Below are 20,097 nucleotides of genomic sequence, written 5' to 3'. Positions count from 1 at the left end.
AGTAAAAGAAATCTTTCATAATACATTTTTTATGTGTAGAATGTGACATCTCATGTTAACTTTAACCACTGTTTAAACATAAATCACTTACTGTGATACTTGTAGTACTTTAACAAAATGATTAATGGACAGTAACATGCCTTGTGCTTCCTCCTCGCCTAACGTCAGCCATACTTGTTTTAAATGGGGGGCCTGGCTCTACTGAAGGTCACTTAAGATGATGTGGAAGGCTGTGATTGGCTGACAGACATCCCATCTAGCAAGTCTGTGCATTTATGGAGTCAGAGGACAGTACTCATAGATCTAGACATCTTAGAAAAGTTACGTCCATTGGAATGGACAGGAATCAGGTTAGATTATAAACAGATTATTTTAAAGATAAATAATAGTAACAATATATAAGACATCATTTTGCAAACTGAAAATGAATGAAATAAATGTTTGGTTGTAGCAAAACATGCACTGTGTCAAACAGCAAAGCACCCTCAACCCCCCCGATTCAAACACTCCATTACTTTATTGAGCAAATGACTATGAACATACATATCTTTAAGTCAATAAATATAATGGGTTCTGTATATAAATAAGTAGAGAGCTTCTAGCTAGCACACATTGAGACTCTTGGTGGGAGATCAAAGAAAGCTAAAGTATAGATATACTGAGGAGTGATAAATAACATTTAAATTTTTCAAGACATAATTGGGACCTGTGAAATGACAGGAAGTCGAGGTTTGGATGCTGTACAAATGCACCATGTAATCAGACACTTAAGCCCATTACATCTAATCTCACAAGTACAGGTAGCTTTGATTTAGGTAATACCTGAGATAATGACATGGAAAATATACTTGTACACTAAAATACAGAGTCAAGATTTTTTATTTTTCAGTTTATGCATAAAGTATTTCTTGCTTTAATGTATTTTCTGCTTTTATGCGTTATTTTTTTCCTACTAGTTTTGTTTATTCATTTATTGCCCTTTTCCTATTTTTTCTCATACACAATAAAACTTACAAATATTTTAAGAATAGAATTATCAATTATCATATGCAAGCAAGTGTAAATCTACATTACACACTCTTGTGATAAAGTATGAAAAAACAGAATCAAATAACTGATCATTGGAAAATGCTCACATAGTACTACAGTAAACTTCTAAAAATGAAAATTAACAGTGGCATTTCTACTTGAACTTAAATCAGATTTTTTCTACGAGACATGTCCACCTCAAAATATGTGGATGTATTGAATTTTAAAGCATTGTGGTATTGGGGTCTGACTCACATTAACATATGTAAGAACACACAGTCACCTTTACCCACACAGAAGGCCACAACTGTAAATGGCCCCTTGACACACAACAGCAGCCAGACTTTAACACAGACTCTTTATCTCGCAGCCAGCTGTGTGGGCTGCAGTGGACTACAGGCCATATCTGTGTATAGAAGCACAGAAGATCAACACTCCAGCCAGATAATGCAACCCCCAAGGCAGACTTTTTCAGCCATCCTTGTGCTGTCGGCCAAAAGGTATTTGACAACAATAAAAACACAACAGCGGTTCAGCTGTGAAATTTCCTGCTTTTTAACAGCCAGTAACATCTCTCTGTCTGAGTTGTGGCCACTCCAAAATGAAAACCAGCACTTCCTGGAACGCAAGAGTGCATTTCTCTTCATTTGTGGAAATGCTTGGAATCACTTAAGCCATAAATCTTGATTTTTGGAAAGCAAGCTCTTTTTCTACTATAACGTTCTCTTTTTTTGTTCCACTAAAACAAGCATAGCTGTTCCCATAGAAATGCTTCGGTATTCAGGACTGACTGGATTTGAACTGTCTTTAACGTGTCCTTACATTGTGTGTGTCTTCAGCCTCAAACACGCCTCATTATCTCTTATTGGGATCTCATTCAGGTGAGTATTATCTTTACAGGAGTCAAACTGCCTAACTTTAGTCCCTTTTATTGCCGAGACATAAAAGCGTCCCACCTGGGATGCCTGGCCCGGAAAGTGATTTTTCCTGTTGGGTTCTGAGAGTTCTCAAACACTGCGTGTCGGGACAGTTTGAAATTTACTGGAAGAGAAGTGTGGTCTTCAGAGCGGTCTTAAAAACCCCACCGCAAGCCTTGAGGAGGAGGAGCAGAGGGACGTTCACTTTTTCCCCTCCTCTCAGCTAATTCATTGCAGGTTCCACACTTTTCCACAGACGCCGTAAAAGCACCGTTTAACCATGACAACGGTGAAAAGGCATGCCGCCTTCCGACGGCGACTGCTTGATCTGGATTTTCCACTAGTCAGCTAAGTGGGCAGACGGTTTCCTCTCCCAGTTCAAAACATGGGAGTCTGGAGCTCCTCAGCATGACTCATGTGTCTGCTTGTACCCATCATTTAGCACAGTTCACCACACATCAGCCAGATAACAAAGAAGCCAAAATTCTGTCTCATGTGTCATGGCACACATCAGAAAAAGAAGACAAAATCTGGGAAACCTACTCTTGCATTGCCGCACATGCGATGTAGCAGGCAAATGTGAGGAGACAAAAGAAAAAAAAAGTGGATAGTTTATGGATTTTCCTTGGCTAATATGGAAATACTCATAACACACGGTGTTTGGGGAGAATCTGCTGCTGCCACAAGTGGAGGGGTTAGAAAATGACCTGATGGAAACAATGACTCACATGAGGGCTGGAAATCTCATTTCCTTTAGAAAAAAACGTGCAGTTTGGTCCAGATGCAAACCGCAAACTGATGGCCACACTGTGCTCTCGTTTTCAGAGATAGTGCCCGCTGCACGGTGAGTTTATAAAATCATGCCATTTCTGACGTTTGTTTCCACTCTCGCTGTGAACACGTTCTTCAGTGCAGTGACTGACATGGTTAATGCCGTGAGGAGCGCAGCCTGATTCCTTGTCCAGATGCATATGAGTTACAGCTGCTGAGGGGTGGCTCTGCAGCAGCTGCACTTTCCTGCTCTGAAACCCCTGGTGTCATGGCCAAACATAAATCTTCCCTCTGTAAAGGACCTTAAGCTCAACCTGTGATTGGTCCGCCGATGAAGCTGTCCTTAAAACATCAGTCAAGGTCTTTGCCACATTGGCCCAAAGCCTGAGATGTAACGGGTCAAAAACATGTCAACACAGTGTTTTGCTGCAAAGTGAATCTTCTTCTGAATAACTTACAAAGGAATTTTAATTTGTAAAAAAAGCCTCCTGTCCGTTTAATCATCCGCTGCATGCAGGATTTGCTGTGTTGTGTTAACAGGCCTTGAAATTTGAAATAACGCTCTAGTTTGAACATGCTCGCTCTTTACCATGGCTTCCACAAACAAAGCTCAGTATCTCGAGGGAGGGGTAGGAAGCTCAGGCCAGGAAAAGTTGAAATGAATAAGTAGCTTGCTGATTACATGTCTAGGCTTTTCCATCAACAGGCCCCCATCTCCGATGGCTCTTCCTTTAAAGAAGCAACCACAGTTACGAGCTTTTCCCATCCCACGTTCGACCCTGGGAGGGTTGTGGTCCTGCTAAATTACCCCCCCCTCCTTCTTGTCTCTTTATCTGTTTGGCTGACTGGCTCTTTGCTCTCTGTTGCCTTGGATTTGATTCATCTCCATCTACTGACTGCATATATTAAAGCAGAACTGGTTATTGTCTAAATCTGCATCTCAAAGTTACTAAATAACTGTTTTCTGAGTTCAAAGTAGATAGCTATGAGAGGGGAAACGTCAAAAACAAGCATTTGGCTACATATTCTCATCCTTCACTGCCATGAAATGTTGTGACAAAAGAGAGATCCTTAAGTCCTTAGCTTGTATGACTCAAACAATCTCTGTGTGTCCATGCCAAATGGAAAATGCAATTTACAGCATGTGCATGTGCAAATTATGAAATAAATATGCAGTGCGAAAGATGGCGTGCTGTAAAACGAGTAATTTAGTGTAATTAGAGAATCAGAAAACACAAGCTATTGAAATTAAAATGCAAGCGACCAAACAGAGAATGTTCTTAATGACAAACAGCAAAGACTAGAGCCTCTTTAGCCGGAGGTTATCACCAAGGTCAGGGTCAAAGTTCAAAACCGGGGCAGTCTTTTTTTGTTCAGGCATGAAATGCACTCACAGTAAACTTTGCGCAAAAATGTCTGTACAGCAGTGGAGACGAGGTCCACAGAACAGGACATATTTAGAGTCAGTGTCCCTCTCTCTTTGTTTCTGTGTAGCTTAAGTTTGATAGTGTTCAGGTCACTGTGTGACCACATACATTCTTTATGTTTGCTTTCTTTGCTTTTCTACGTCGAACATGTTGCAGACGGGACTATAGAAGGCAGGTTCAGTACTTTCTAATAACAAATGTGGAATGTAAAAACTTGCGTTTAAACCATCAAACTGCACAGTCCCTCTTTATGTTCCAGTTCTTAAACCTTCATCGACTTCAGTAAAGCTCACTTAATGGTCTGATGACTTTCAGCAGTTCGGCCTGACTTAAAAGAGACTCATACTTCTACACAAAGATAACTATTTCACATTTAGCCACACAGATTACCTTAAAAATAGCATCTTCAAATTGCAACACAATAAACTAAACTGACTTAACTGTCTGAAACTGTGGACAACAGATTTTTATTTTTTTTTAAATCTCTGTGCAGAACAAAGCACCACCATGAATATTCAACTTTACCAGGTGGAGCTGTTTGAAATCAAATCTTACACAAAGTCCTGGTGAACTGTCAAACATGTGGCTTTCATATCCTCTCAAGACAGATCCAGTGCACATTGATCAAGCTAAAAAAACACACTGACACACTTAACTAAATATGAACAATGTGCCGCACCACCTGTCTAACACTTACTGTATGAGATGTACCTATTAGACCAAAACTAGCGAATATATTTGCAGTCACATATATATAATCCACTGAGGCAGTTAATGTAGACGGCTTGGCCATCAGATCTGACATCTAATCAAACACAGAAAACATTGTGACATTTCCTGTTGTCGCGACTAACACAGAGAGGGAGTTTAATTTACTGCAAAAGTTGAAAATTCTCAACCCAATTGCCAGAAAAAAATGCTGGCATTTTACATTTTTGCAAACCACAGATATGTTGCATTTGTGCATTATTTTGTACATGTTGAAACTTTACGTTTCTTTACGTTTTTGTACCTGCGATGAAGGTACAAAAACGGGGTTAGAAAAAGATCATCTTTTGGCATAAAACACCCACATTTGGTGGCACAAAACGTGGTGGAAAAGCAGGCTCCAATCAATATGAATGATGTGTACCAATTAACAATATCACATTTGGCCAATCCATGTGCAGATAAAGCAGGTATACAACAAAGGAAAATGAATGACGTCAAACATTCCAGTTTTGCAGAGCAGAGCGTTAACATATACAAGGGGTCAGAGCGCCCCGGTGTTTTACATCAACTGAGCACATAGCCAGATGTGAAAGAATAAACTGTGGACCCTGCTCACAGAGAAACTCAGAGGAAAGATGTTTCCAGCACAGTATGCCGAGCTGTCTGACCGAAACACAGTGAAATACTATACAGACAAAATGTTTCAGGCCTTGGGAATTAAAAAAAATAAATGGCAGGAGAACATCATAACCTAGAGATGTGACTAGAGAACATTTCACAACATGCTGTAGATTTATCTGGAGTGACATGGTAGAAGCATTATTATCATCACTGTACATGCCTTCTTTACACATTCTCATCTTTGTTCCACTAAGAGCTCAGCACAACTTTTGAATTTATTGACAACCAACTTGGGGGGTAAAAAATGTTTGATTATCAAAACGTATCAAAAAATATACCCTAAATCTTAACACCCTTAATCTTATTGAGATGTGAAAGGTTCGGATAAGCCACTCAATCACTCAACACTTTTTTTACACCCAAAAAAGACTGTGAAAATAACCCAAAAAATTAGGCCTCTAAGTTCACGAGTGGTGTATTTACTGATGTATTTTATGTAGTAGGAGATAGTCCGAAATGCCAAAACCAGAATCTTCAAAATGGCAGCAGACAAACCAATGGGTGACACCACAGGAGCGTCGTCTATAAATGACTCGGTCTACAATCCACCCCAAGTTTTATGTAGCTATGTAGATCATTTCCTGAGGTTCTGTATTTAAAAACCTGATGCCATCGAAATAAAATGGAATTTAATTACTAGTACATTTTTCCCTTACTGAAATAATCGAAAAACAAAGTACGACAACAGACAGTCTGAGTTATTCTTGATAATCCACAGACTTCAACAGTGTTTACAGTTCTCATTTGTGCTAGAAACAGTTCCTGGAAAACTGCTGACAGTGTGTTCTGTAGATTTATTATCATAGACATTTTGCTGGAAAATTCTTCAAACGTCAGAAATTTAAGACATTTACTTCATATAATTCTGAAACGGTGTGCATGGTTAGACACAAAGGGGTAAATAAGAAAATGTGTGGGTTTTTTTTTTATATGATTTGGCTTAACCAACTGTTAAAAGCATTAAAATTCATGGTCTGCACAGTTAACCACTGTCTGCAACTCCCATCACATCACATCTGTTTGCCTTTTCAAGCGCAGACCGAGGTGCTGGCGCAAAGCGTCTCCTCTCTGACATTTCACTTTGAATATGTTCGTACGGGAACATAATCACAGGTGGTTGCGTAACACATCTTGTCATCTATTTCCCCTGTGCAGTGTTGTGGCTTTAGTCCCTAAATCAATACAGCGGCGAAATCACCCTCATCAGGCGACACAGCACAACATGTGGTCACAACGATCAAAACGCTGACTTTGTAAAATACTCATGTTCAGCCGTTTTTCAGGTTTGGAAGGTTTCTAAGTTGTTTCATGAGGCACCCTATATTTCTGGTGAGGAGCAACCCCAAAGGCAAAAGGGATTTATTGCCCCCTCATTTTGTCTGACCTCAGTGCTGCAGCAGTTTAAGGATGCTGCATCCACTCCACAAACCAAATGGCTGCCGCAGGCTCCTTTTTAAATCCCACTTTTTCTTTCGCATTAGCCTGTGTTTTCTCATATCCCCGTCAAGCTCTCCAATCTCCCTTCCTTTCCTCTTATCCCTATCAAAGCACGCTGTCTGCTTTTTGGACTTTTCCTCCACACTCCTCTGTTTTTCCCCTTCACTGCTCTGTTCTTTTTTTTCTTTTCCAGTTTGTTATTCTAAAAGCTCAGAGAAATGATGCAACAGCTAGGGCACGACACCGGCAAGCACTCTATCATGTCAGCAGCCCCTCGGCAAAGGATGTCGTCTTTAAATATTTATATTTTCAACTGGGCTGCATAGTGTGAGGTTACAAGCTTAATATTATTTATATTTATGTTAGACTGCGAGTTCAAAACACGTTTTAAACAATTGTAACCACAATGGGACCAACTTCCCTTGGGAAAACTTAAATAAAAAGGGCTTTATCATCTATTAAGATTTGCACATACCTCATGTAAACCAAGAGTCGTCCATCTAACCCTTTGAAAGTTGAACTTAAAGCCTTGCTTTATTTTAAAACATGGGAAAAAGAGCGATGAGAAACAAAAGAAATGACTCGAAAATTAGATATAATAAAAATAATTAGAAATTACTGAAAAGTACAAGAAAATGACCTAAAAATTCGTTAAAAAGAAAAAAAAAATTCAAAAATGACATGACAAGGAAAAAATTCAAATCCCACCAATTTGAAGTTTGAAGCATGAGTTTAAAGTGTTAAATACTAATGGTGCCTAGAACACAATGAAACATGATGTCTCTACAGGTTTCAAAGGGTTAATCATGAGTCATGAAACATTATTGTTTCAATTAGACATTTATAGGATTAGGGGTTTAACGAAAAAAAAACAGAAGTATTCCGGGGAGTAACTGCAGGGTTTAATAATAGTTTTTTGGGGTTTTTTTTTAATGCAGAAAATTGCATCAAGATCCATCCAAAACACTGCTGGAAGATCCTTGTTTAAAAGTGATGTGACATGATTGTATTTACAGAAATGCAATTTAACAAATGGGTTGCAGCCCTAAAACTCAAACACAAAGCCAGTGTTATGGAGAGGCTTTTGGAAGCACAGACTGACTCTGTGAGGAAAACAGTGTCTGAGCAGATGCTTAGGCCAAAGATTCCTCAAAACATTTAGAGATATGCTTGAGTTGGCGTTCGCCCAGTGTCATCTGTGAAATGGAAACCATGACTTAATTCCAGGTGAACTACATCAACTGTTCCCCGAGCTTTTCAAACATTGCACCGAGACGTGTGAGTTTAACTAAAAACATGGAGGGAGAACAGCTTGGGCAGTTTCCACTGATTATCTCTCCACAGGTACAAACCACCTGGGTCTGACATTAGTTGTGTTTAAAGAGAAACAGTGTGGTGGCTCTGCTGGCCAGTAGCCAGTGATAGCTGTGGTTAATACTGAAGAAAAGAAGAAAAGAGCCTGAGAGGGAGGGGGTCAGCACAATGAGGCCCCTCACTGTGGTGACATCACTGAGGCCCCGGGGGACACGACACAGAATTTATCACTTTCTCTTTATTGCTAAATGGAGCCCTTGAAGTCGGCTGCAGCCTGCGTTTTTGTAAATGCTGGAGGCAGACACAGACAGAGAGAGGTGATGAGGTCAGAGGGGATCTGTGAGAAGACATTTTAGCTTAGGGAGGTCACTGAGGCCCATAGCCACGTGGATCTCTTCAGAAATAGCTGCATCTGTGAAACTCGCACCATGCTAATCACAGGTTTTTAGGTTTATGTGTATATGTTGACATATTAATAAAAATAAACTGCAACACAGAAATGCTGAACATATGTTTGAGCTATTTTAGAAACAGCGTCTGCTCTCTCTCACCAGAAAAAGAAGAAGGCATACTTTTTTCATCCCCAGGGGTAAATTCAATTTCTTCACCCTGGTGTTTAATGTTACATACACACAGGCTTGAAATACACACACATGCACAAACAGGAAACAGCATTAAAATGGAGAGATGAAGAGCAATTGGTGGTTTGGTTCTTTGCTCAGTGCAAACTTCTTCTGTTACCAGTCCACACTCCTTACTTGGCCTATACGGGGACTTAAACCTATGCACTTATGGTCTGAGCTACTGCTGCCCTGAAGGACAGGAGAGGTGGCAGAGAGAAGGGGGATGACACACAGCCAAGGGCCTCAGGCTGGAATCAAACCACTATGGAGCGCACACTCTTCCAGGTGAGCTAGAGGTCGCCCCCATCACCACTCAGTGCCCCAGGAGTCACAAAAGACTATTGACAAATAAATGTATGTAATATGCAATATGTACTATATGTTAATGGAAATATATATATACTGATATTAGTATCCAGAAAATCAGCATCTTTAACCCTTTGAAACCTGAGCAAATTGGCTTGATTTCTTTAAAAACATGAGAAGGCAATGAGCAGCGAAGGAAAAAATGACCCAAAAAATAGCAAGCAATTAGTACAAGACAAAACGGTACAAGAATATTACTTGGAAAAACAAACAAACACAAAAAAAGGCAAACAAAAGTTGGAAAAAGTACTCACAAATTATAATAATTCTGTAACATAATTTTGAACGTGTAATTATGATAAATTATAATACATATTTTTCCCTAACTTTTTCCCTTGACATTTTTCTTGACTTTTTATTTTTCCCCCCCACTTTTCAAAAAAATGATTTTCAAAATCTACCAATTTCTTGCAATTTGTGGAGTATTTCTTACCGAGTTGCTCATTGCTCTTTTTCCATGTTTTGAAAGAAACTGAACTAATTTTCTCCAGGTCAAAAGGTTTAAATACTTGTGAAAAGCATCTGAAAACAGCACAAGACAACTGATGTCACTCCAGGTTCCAAAAGGTTAAACTCCAAAACTCATAAAAATGAATTTACAACAGGCATCTTGCATGCAAGAAAGAAGAAAATGAAAGTATGTAGCACAATTTGCATTGAAACCAATAGTTACGTTGTTTCACATAATGACACTTATTTTCACAGTCTTGACCATCTGCCTGCAATAACGCTGACGGAACTGTGCTGTTACTCATTAATTTCACCAACAGCTGCACAGTCACTGCACTGACTTAGTGGGTTCGGTTTTAAAGCTGAGAGGGCTGTTACAATGTCTTCAAATGACAGGAATAACAGTGGTAAGTAAAATATGATCATAACCAGTGGCAATAATGGCAAAACTACAAATAAAGCACTGTAAAAAAAACTGTCTTCATCTGTTCAAAAATGATGAAAGTATATGATATACCCTTCGTTACTAATATAGCCAGTCTACAGCTGTAGAAGGAGCTGCTGTGTAGGAGAAAGTTCTACAATCTGGACTTCAGACTCAATGTATCACGTTAACATTTCTTGCCAGTTGAATTTAGTTGAAAAAAGGATAGTTATACGCACATCGCGCTTGTGCAAGGCTATAAAGAACAAATGTCATGTGGGAACATGGTAATGCCTGCACACTGACTCCATGCCACATAAGTTTATTGAAGACAATGCTTCGATCCTGCCTGGATCTTCGTCAGGTCAAAGACAAGGATTCCAGGCAGGATCGAAACATTGTCTTCAATAAACTTGTGTGGCATGGAGTAAGTGTGCAGTTGAAGCTAGCTGACAGAATCTGCCGTACTGCTTTCTTTGTGACTTATGAAAAGCCTAATCATATGATAAAATACCATATATTTAACAACATTTCGTGTTTTGTCCAAATTGCAGTTAAATCTACCTATAAATAAATGCTCTCTATCACCCACACACTCAGAGACGCACACAGTGACCTGTATTTCCCTAATGAGGTCAGCGTGAGGGGAATATTCCCATCCATGTCTTTGTGACTTTATGGCAAAATACCAAACTGCATCAACCAATGAAGCACTATTTTACAGGCATCGTGAGAGCGGTCCTGCAGTGTCATCAGTGCCAAGCGAAGGATTATTTCTTGGCAGATCTGCAGCAGTTTGTTTGCAGAAACTCCTCCCTTCCATCTGGAACAGCTGCATACTTTATTCAACATGTCATCAACAGCTGGGTGAGCCTTGGAAATGTCTTCCCAAAAGACCAATTCTGACCAGAAAAAGGCTGTAATATTAGTTGTCTTCAATTCTGAAGAGCTAAAAAATTGCCAGCTGACCTAATTTTTTGATAAATAAATAAAGTGACCTTTTGCAAAGTTAAATTGCTTCTACATTTTTAGCATAGACAGCTTTTAGTGTTAGTAACAGTGCACACTTTCCTTTCTTTTGTCCATAATAAAATTTACTGCTGTTATTTTAATTGCTTATAGGTACAAGGGGAACACAGGCATTTGTACTCAAATATGTCAAACAATCTAAAAAAAAAACAACCTGTTTTGACCTCATTTTTGTCTTATCTCTTGACCGTGAATCAAAATAGTCATTAACAACAACAAGCAGAGCTGAAACATGTGCTTTTCCAGAGGAAATTCCAATTCGACATGACTTCCTGTGCTGCAGTTGGATGAGTTTACTGCGATGTACAGGGATAGAGAATGACACTCCAGAGATGGACTTGTATCAAACACGGGCTTCCCTCGCTGCTGTGTCTCCCACATCCTTTCACATTCTCACCCTCTTTTTTCTCTGATTTTGCTCCCCCATTCTAAACTCCAGCTTTTATCCTCCTCCCCTGCCTTGACTCCTCTCTGTCCCCTTCCTCCTCCTTTCTCTTTCAGCCTTCTGTTCTTTCCCCTCTCATCTGTGCTTTTCTTCCCCTTCAATCCCCTTCAATCCCCCTCTGCTAATAGATATGAAATTATGATGAAATGAGGTCCCCTCCTTTCCGTTTGTATCCCTTGTTTAAAGCTTAACCCCCTAAATACCAGGCCACATCAGTGAAAGGCTTTGAAACAAGAGGGAGCGTGAGATTAAACAGAAATCAAGACTCAAAGCCTGTACTTAAGAGCTGTAATTTAGCTCAGGTAAATAAAGACTGGCATGATGCACAACGCTGCTCCAGCTGTGTGTATTTGTCGGGGTGGAACCGGAGTGGCTGATTAAGTGAAGCCTGAGAGAAAATGTTAATACACACTACAGCAATTACAAGGTTATCGTGCAGGATACTGTTTCTTTAAGAAAACCCATGCAGCTTTGCTTTAATTCCAAGTATATTTACAAAAATGCAAACTGCTGGTATTTAATGTCATTCACATGGATATAATTTGAAAGCAAGCCGACTGTAAATGACCATGGCAGCATTTGGAATTGTTGTTCTTCTGGTTGAAATGTTTCTAACTCTTTGCGTACTGTAAACACTAAAAGCTGGAGCATCTTGGTATGCAAAGCCAGCTCGCTGACAACTTGAAGGCGAACTGAATCAGCTGATGTAAACAGTACAGCTTTGCCACTCATTCTCCAAAACTTCACCTCTTTCAGCCACTTCTCTGCACCAACGGCTTACTAGTTTTTTTCACCTAATGGTAGCCATGAGTCACCGACTACAAGCAGACATTTCCACATCTAGCTGGTCTGGCTCTGTGTGAGAAGTGTTTGTTCGGGAACACTGACTGGACGTTGCGGCCAGTGGGTAAAGGGGCAGCACAGACTCACATTGTGTTAAAAGAATGTACCCTTCTCTTCACTGCATAACTTACGTCTTCACTGGACATCTTTTCAGTCCAAAGTCTGAGTGATGCCGATTTTGATGCAACAGACCATGATCCAATAGGAAAAAAGCTTTCTAAATACTTACAATCTCCTTCTCAGCACAACTGATTGTCTTTCACAGAACTGCAGCTCCCAGCTAACACAAAGTATATCTGCTTTGCGCTCCATTTGAATTTAATAGTATTTGACATTTTGCGAAACATCATCCACTGGTCGCTCTGCTGAGTCCTGGCAGTTCTGCACAGTAAAGACTCCAGCAGTATGTGTGTTGGAACTGTACTAAACCTAATAATTTTCCCCTCTGAACATGAGCCTCTTGGAGATTATCTCTTTGTGTACTATGGAGGGCCATTGTACATTCATTACAATGATTCATTTTGCCAGGCAGACTCCCTTTAAAGACTGTACTCCATTGATCTGGTAGAGAAATGTCCTCCACAAGACACGTCTTGACAGTGAACAGGGGAATCCCAAAATACACGGTCCAACTCAGTCAGGGCATCCATCAAACACAATCACCATAAAGTCAAAGAGATCCAAGACTTCGACTTGTTTCTGAGAAACCGAGCACGCCAGAGCTCGCTGATAATTATGCAACACCCGGATTTAATCACATACAGCACAGTGCTTCTTAACGAGAAATTAACCATTTGTAAGACAACATGCAGTCTAATATTCTTACTTTTAACAGACTTCAGTAAGATAGTTCTCACTTCAGCTTCACTAGACCACCTGGATTCAAAAACCACCTTGAGGCATTTCGCCGCACTTATATGAGGCATTTCACCATCAAGTCACTCAGCTGTCCAACAAGCTGTTAAGAGCCTAAACATAACTTATGCTACATTTCTGACCCTTGTCACCCATGTAGCTCCACTTGTTCACCCTCTGCAGCTGTAATGTACACAACCTCGCTACAACTTAGAATTTAGGTTGAACCACAACCTGCAATTATGGCTGACAGTCACCATGTTGTGGTAGTTAAAACAAGCGGTGCTTGAGGATTTGACAGACAATTTTATCACATTTTTAAGAATTTATGTAGATAAGGTTATATCTAAAAGACGAGCTTTTGATTTGATAAAATATCTATTGATTTTTTTAAATCACAAAATAAAAACCATACACTTGACAATGAATATAAAACATACCAAAAAGTAACCTTAAATGTAGCATATAAAGGCCCTTTGAATGTAATGAAGTAAGTTCTGCTGTTGCACTTCTGGACAAGGCACTGAAATCAGTGAAAATAAAGAGAAATGATCCAAAAATTATTGACAACGAAGCTGCTCAAAAGTCAAACATAAATTAAACTTAGTAGTAACTCACCACAAGGCCTTTCTTACCCCTCCAGATAATGAATGTGCCCCAAATCTTATAAAAAAGTGTTGTATTTTTTTTTTTTTTTTGCAACAATCTATCAACCCAACTTTGCTTGCCTGGTCTATTAACAGATTTTCATTACAGTACAATTTCAGCTTTAGCTTCAAGTAAACAATATAACCACATTCTCAATTCTACTGTTGAGTTTATAGTTTGCTGGGAAGCACTGGGCGTCAATTATATTTAAATGTTGCCAAATTCAGCAAAGTATGCTACTCAAGAAGAAATGCATTGTGAGTGAAGCACTGCTCATTACTGACAATGGCACTCTTCTTTGCTTAATATGAAAATTCACTCTCATCAGCAACGTTAATCTAATTTTGCTGAGTCATTACCTGGTCAACAGCGCTTCCCCACTGAGAGAGAGGGGTTCCCAGATGGGACGTAACATCTCATGAAATTGGAAGATTTAAAGCAATTACAGCAGCCTTTGAAATGGTCACCGGGGGAGGGTCGGAGAACATGTTCAGAGGGAGTGCTATATTACACTGAGACCCGCCAACCTACCGAGGATAAGCACCAGAGGGCAAAAGTCCTCCTGATCCTCTGGAAAAACTACAACCAGCTGTATCAACACTCACTGTACAGGCAAACTAGCAACAGCAGGCCTTCGCAAAAGCATTTACACGATGGTTATGTTTGTTTTCCTGGCATCTGGGGAAGGACAATATTACTTTTTAATTGTTAGGAGAGATAATGTTTGCCTAAATTACACAGCTAAGAATCGCCTGTCATTATTTTATCAACAATTACTTTAATGAACAATTAAATAGGTACTCTGCCAATTTAGGATTGCACTTTCATAAAGATGGCGGATAAAGAAGAGTCAGACTAAAAAAGAATGTTTAAAATTTCAGAAGCAGAGGCCAAGATAGCCTTTTAGTCCTCAGTAACCTCTGTGGCTGAAAAATGAAGCAAATGCTGAAATGCCAAAAACTGCAGCTCATCTAATGGCCACTTGGGGGTGGCTCCAAAACAGAGTCACACCCAACAGACCCCGATGTTGAAATGCTCAACTTTACAGCAGAAATAAGCATGTATACAGCCTGAAACAGACCACTGTTTTGGTCTCTATTTCAACATTTATGACAATTATACAGGGGTTGAATGATTTTATTTTTCAACTCAACCTCCCAAAATTACAAATATTTAAAAACGGGGCTGCTTGAGTGTATGAGTCTGATCTGCCCCTCACTACTCCATAGTTCCTTCCTCTTGTCCAAATATGGTCACTTCTGGCTCTAAAAAGCCAAGACAGCTATGGCCAAAATGCCAAACTTGAGGCTTCAAAACCACATTCTACAAACCAATGGGTGACGTCACAGTAGCTAGGTCCATTATTTATATACTCTATGGTCAAGCTACAAAAATGCTGGGTCCTACATTTCCTATGACGCATCATCTCTCTTCAGACCCTCCTTGCCTCAAATATGCCCACTTTTTTCAAACAGCCTTTTCATTAACAATAAGAAAGTTTTAAGCACAAGTTAAGAGGAGTGTGCTTTTAATTTTTAACTTTTTTCCAACATTTACAGAATACAGCCCAAATATCAACTTGGAAATATTTTTATTTATTCAAATGCCACACATATATGTGGATTTAGTGGCCATGCTTTTTCAGTATAAGCAATTCTGGCACATTCTTAATTATAATGAAATAAAGGTAATTAAGACACTCAAGAGACTTAGCCCGTTGTGTGTTTACGCTCCGTCCTGTCATCCTCCCACACGGACAGGCTGAGAGGATCACAGGGCAGATTGGGGACTAAGTGCCAATCAAGGACCAGGAAGCCTGTCAGGGGGAGCCATAATTGCATGGCTTTTAAACAAACAGTTACTTTAACTTGAACCTGCGGAGGTGTCCAGTGTAAAGATGCGGGAAAAAAAGGAAGAACCAAGGCAAACCATGAAGCCAGAAAGTTTTGAAATCTCTCAATGCTCAAGCCACCCTATGGCAATACTGACACATTATGTCTTACATTAGTCAGTTAACGTCCACCCCTTCCAACTATATCTAAAGGCTAAGATGTTTTTCTTTAATATTTTTTTCCAAACACTGCCAAAGCAACTATTTTAACATCTGGAAGTCATCCCCCCACCCCAAGCCTCCATTTGCTGACTGCAATAATTTGGTTTATAAGCAGTTCCCATGGAACAGTCCGCACAGGCACAATCTGCATTAACAATCTATCAGCTCCATCGTCTGTGCCACCAAGACACCCCCAGGTTCACCGCCAGACACACTGTTAAAACTGCTCTTCTCGGACGTGTAACTCAAGACAATGTACAATCTGCTGAGGCCGACCCCCTTAAACTGTGGAAGAAAAGAGGCGTGTAATCAAGTCATAGCTCAAAAATGCAGCATGTGTTTCTAATCAGAGCCGTCTGTGGACCTGGTTGAATTCACATGTTTGGACGTTTCAGCTTTGGTAGAAAACAGCCCATTTGTTGCGATGTCAGTGATGTGGCAACAACAACTGGAACCAATTTAGAAGACAGAGTGACCTCATGTAGGTTTTGTTGATTTGGAATACCAGATTTTCTTTTGCTTTCTGCTTGAGCGTTTCTCTCAGAAAGAGGGAAAAACGTTTTGAGTTGATTTGCGTTTTGGCTCTGATGAATCTCAAGAACCCTGGTGATGATGAGACAAATGGAACTCTGTTAAGAAGCTAAAGTAATCCACTGGCTTCACAAAGACTGAGTGTTTGGTCCCTTTGATGTAAGGCGCTAAGTGGCATCTTTGAGGATGTGTTACAGCTATGTCAGCGTCTGGGAGGAGTAATGCTCAAACTCTCACACTCACACACACACACACACATACACGAAGAGGCATAATTCTTCTCAGGCTAAAACTGTGGGCACAGACTCCTGTTTTTTGTTATTGGAGTCGCTAAACTATTTCTTTTTTTTTTCTTTTTTCCATGTTCACATCCCTAAACCTTACTCCAAATATTATTTGAACACTTCTGCTCTTTCCAATACAAGTTTTGTATAAGGGCCATACTGTATTTTTATCCTGGTAATCTATACTGGCGTCACCATTTCCAATTGTGAGCTTTAAGTCTGCTCCTTGATCTCATTTGCCAACTTATGTTCCTCTGCAAACTTTCCGCACATGTGCAGCCAGCCATATGACTTTGATTCTTAGCTGTACAGCTACATTGACTGCAAAACTCAACATTCATTTTAAACATGTTTTCAGTCTTCAAAGAACCATGTTTGATTTTTGTAAATTCCACAAAAGTCTGTTTGCTCTGATATCTTTCCAATAACCTCAAGGTCCTCTACAGACTTTTTTCTGACTTCTTTGGATTTTTCAGAAGAAACTTGAATCGTGTTGGCAGTTAGCTGAGAGACTGACACTGTTTGCAATGACATAGCTTCAACAACATTTAACCACACACAATTAGATGGTGCAACTTTCCATATAAAAGTCCCAATAAAACACTAGTGATTGTAGCTGTGGGCATATGCAGTACCCCAGAGCTGCTCATTGTTTTAAGCAGTGTCAGAGCTCTTGGTTTAGCATGGTATTCATTTGTTCGTTCTCACAGCCTCTTATTGGTGGTTAGCATATTTTCTATTCAGTCTAAGCACATTAGCTCAGCAAAAAGCAGTCTCAAAACCTATTGGCTATTGGTCTGATGAAGTTTTTGGAGGCTTGGCCCAATATATTGGTAGATCCACATTTTTTACATGACCTATTAAATGTGACTGGTCAAGATAACATGGACTACAAACTGACTAAAATCAGAAACTAGAACACTTCCGATACTGAAATCCTGTCCCGCTGCATGCAGAGTCTGCATACATAAAATGGCAAAAAAAAAAAAAAAATCTGCACATAAAAAAGGCCTTCCATAGAATACTAACTGGTCATTACTTGAAACAAGTCTTGAAAGCCCCTCACACATACACACACACACACACACACACACACACACACATGTACATTGTCTCAAAGCACTGGTGAACCACATTTTCCCTTAGTCTACAAAAACCATGAACTTTCCACTGTTTTTATTCGGTCAAAATGCAATCATCTCACCCACCACTATTCCATGGAAAGAAGCCTGCGAGATCACTGCGCTGTTTCACATGAACAAATATGGACAGAGACAGTTCCCCCAGCAAGGATGGAGAAGCTCATTGGAACACATCCTTGAATAACTTTTAAATGACATAAGACAAATGCACAGTAACATAAAATCTTTGATTGATGATTATGTCAGATCAGAAAAAAGCATTTGAGTAAAGCTGTATCTTCTTTCACAGTCGCATAAAAGATCCATCATTAAGCTTGATCAATTCAGTGATCAACTGCAGTTTTGTCCTATAAGTAAAATGCCATCATCAGTATTCGAGTTCAATCATTTTTTCAGCAGGGTTAAACTGTGAACAAACACTCAGAGACTTGTTTGGGGCCCTATGCTGCACTCACCACAGGATGGCGCACTATCTGGTGCCACACTATCACTCAACTGTCTCTGCTTAATGTGAAATTTAAGGAGTACAGCCAACCCATTTTAGTTAATGACATAATGAAAGAAAAACTTAAATTATCCAGAGGGAGTGACAGCTTTAAAATAATAAACAGTACTGTCTGTGCTGCCCTGCTTAACTCCACACACCATCAGGGGCCCATCAAATGAACTTTCCAGTGCTCAGTGTGGCCCATGACATCATACGTAGAGACAACACAGTCCCTGTGACGACACGAGAGATCAAACACTCTGGGTGAAGAAAAAAAGAAGGGGAAGCACAGTTCAAGTAAAACAGGAACACTCAGGTGTTCCAGCTCTCGGGGTTGCCAGCGGAAGACATCAGCAGCCCCGCAGTACACCGGGTGACTCAGAGAATCCAACAGCATCTCATGTCTCCTCACATCTGGCCTGAATTAACATGCTGCAGTCTGTGTTCCCTCAGAGGCGCGTGAGCCCTGGTGCTGAAATTCTTTTTGCAGATGTACAATGTAGTCCGAAGGGGAAGAGAATGGTTGCGGTAATGAATGTTCCAAAGTGCTGAAGTGGTGCAAAACCGCAAAGGTGCTCATTTCCCTCCTCTGCACATTTTCGGTGCCTGAGGGTGACATCACTTGCAATCACTGACAGATGTCTTCAGGACTGTTTCCTGACATACACGGCTTGTTTGCCAATTTCAGATAATCCGCGTTAGAGCTACTCTCATCGCTTTTAAATCTTCTCTAATCTAGTCTCCAATAAGCACAAAAGGTTTGTTTTAATCATCCTCCATCAATCCTTGGAGGCGGTAGAACAAATGAAGTTGTCATGTTCGAGGAGGATTCACTTTGGCACAAAAAAAATGCAAACACAGGATGTAGGAAATTAACAATATCTGACCATTCTTTCTTATTAAAAGTGACTTCTCCCTCAATCAGGGGGGCACATAAAGGAGCTTATGTTACTTAAACCACTAGCAAAAAAAAAACTTGTAAAACTTACACAAAATACCCAAAGCTTAAGATCAGTCCATTCCACCAGCCACCTTCAAACATTATTCTCAACAGCGATTAGGTGTTAAAACAAACAGCAGAGGGGTTCACTTACCACTGCTCCCGTCTTGACATGTTACAATCAAAACCTGGGCTACGGAGACTACCAGAAAAAGGAAAGTCCTTAAATGCACAAAGCTCATCATGTCTATAAAAAAGACATGAGCCTTCCTTGCAGGGGAAAAAGGATGAAAAGGGGAAAAAAAATGCTCAGGTTATCACTGCACCACCATGAATACAAGAGTAACCTCTCCTTGTAAGCAGCAAGCAGACCCAGCCCAGACTGCGTGAGTGCTTTTTTGTGTAGTTACAGCTTTAAATGAGAAGAATGCTGGCCAGCCTAATTTTCCTCCCCCTTTTGTCAGCCCTCTCCCATAACCATCCTCTCACAGGCTGTTGTGGCTGTGGGAGAACTACACCCATGTTCACAAGTTCTCATACTTTCCAGCGATTCTTTGCGTCTATAGCCATCTCACAATGTAATAACTTTGCCTTACAGTAAAAGATGCAAGGGAACAGATAAGGAAAACTGAATTTGCTTGTTTGGAGGTGTCATAGAGTTTTGCCTCTCTTCAGAAGTGGTTGCTAAGC

The 20,097-nt window shown here is 40.1% G+C and overlaps 1 protein-coding gene across 1 annotated transcript in view; it reads right to left on the bottom strand.

The window, feature by feature from the left end:
- Positions 1 to 19,821, bottom strand: part of col5a2a (collagen, type V, alpha 2a) — a 47,230-nt gene extending 27,409 nt beyond the window's left edge. The window contains exon 1 of the mRNA XM_042494419.1: positions 19,562 to 19,821. Coding sequence (XP_042350353.1) covers positions 19,562 to 19,652 — 91 coding nt within the window. The 5' untranslated portion in view covers positions 19,653 to 19,821. The remainder of the gene's footprint in view (positions 1 to 19,561) is intronic.
- Positions 19,822 to 20,097: the final 276 nt, after the last annotated feature.

The sequence above is a fragment of the Plectropomus leopardus genome, chromosome 10, assembly GCF_008729295.1.
Source record: "Plectropomus leopardus isolate mb chromosome 10, YSFRI_Pleo_2.0, whole genome shotgun sequence".
In the NCBI taxonomy this organism is placed as follows: Eukaryota; Metazoa; Chordata; class Actinopteri; order Perciformes; family Serranidae; genus Plectropomus; species Plectropomus leopardus.
Note: the sequence above shows the minus strand (reverse complement) of the source record. Positions and strands in the feature narration are given on the sequence as shown.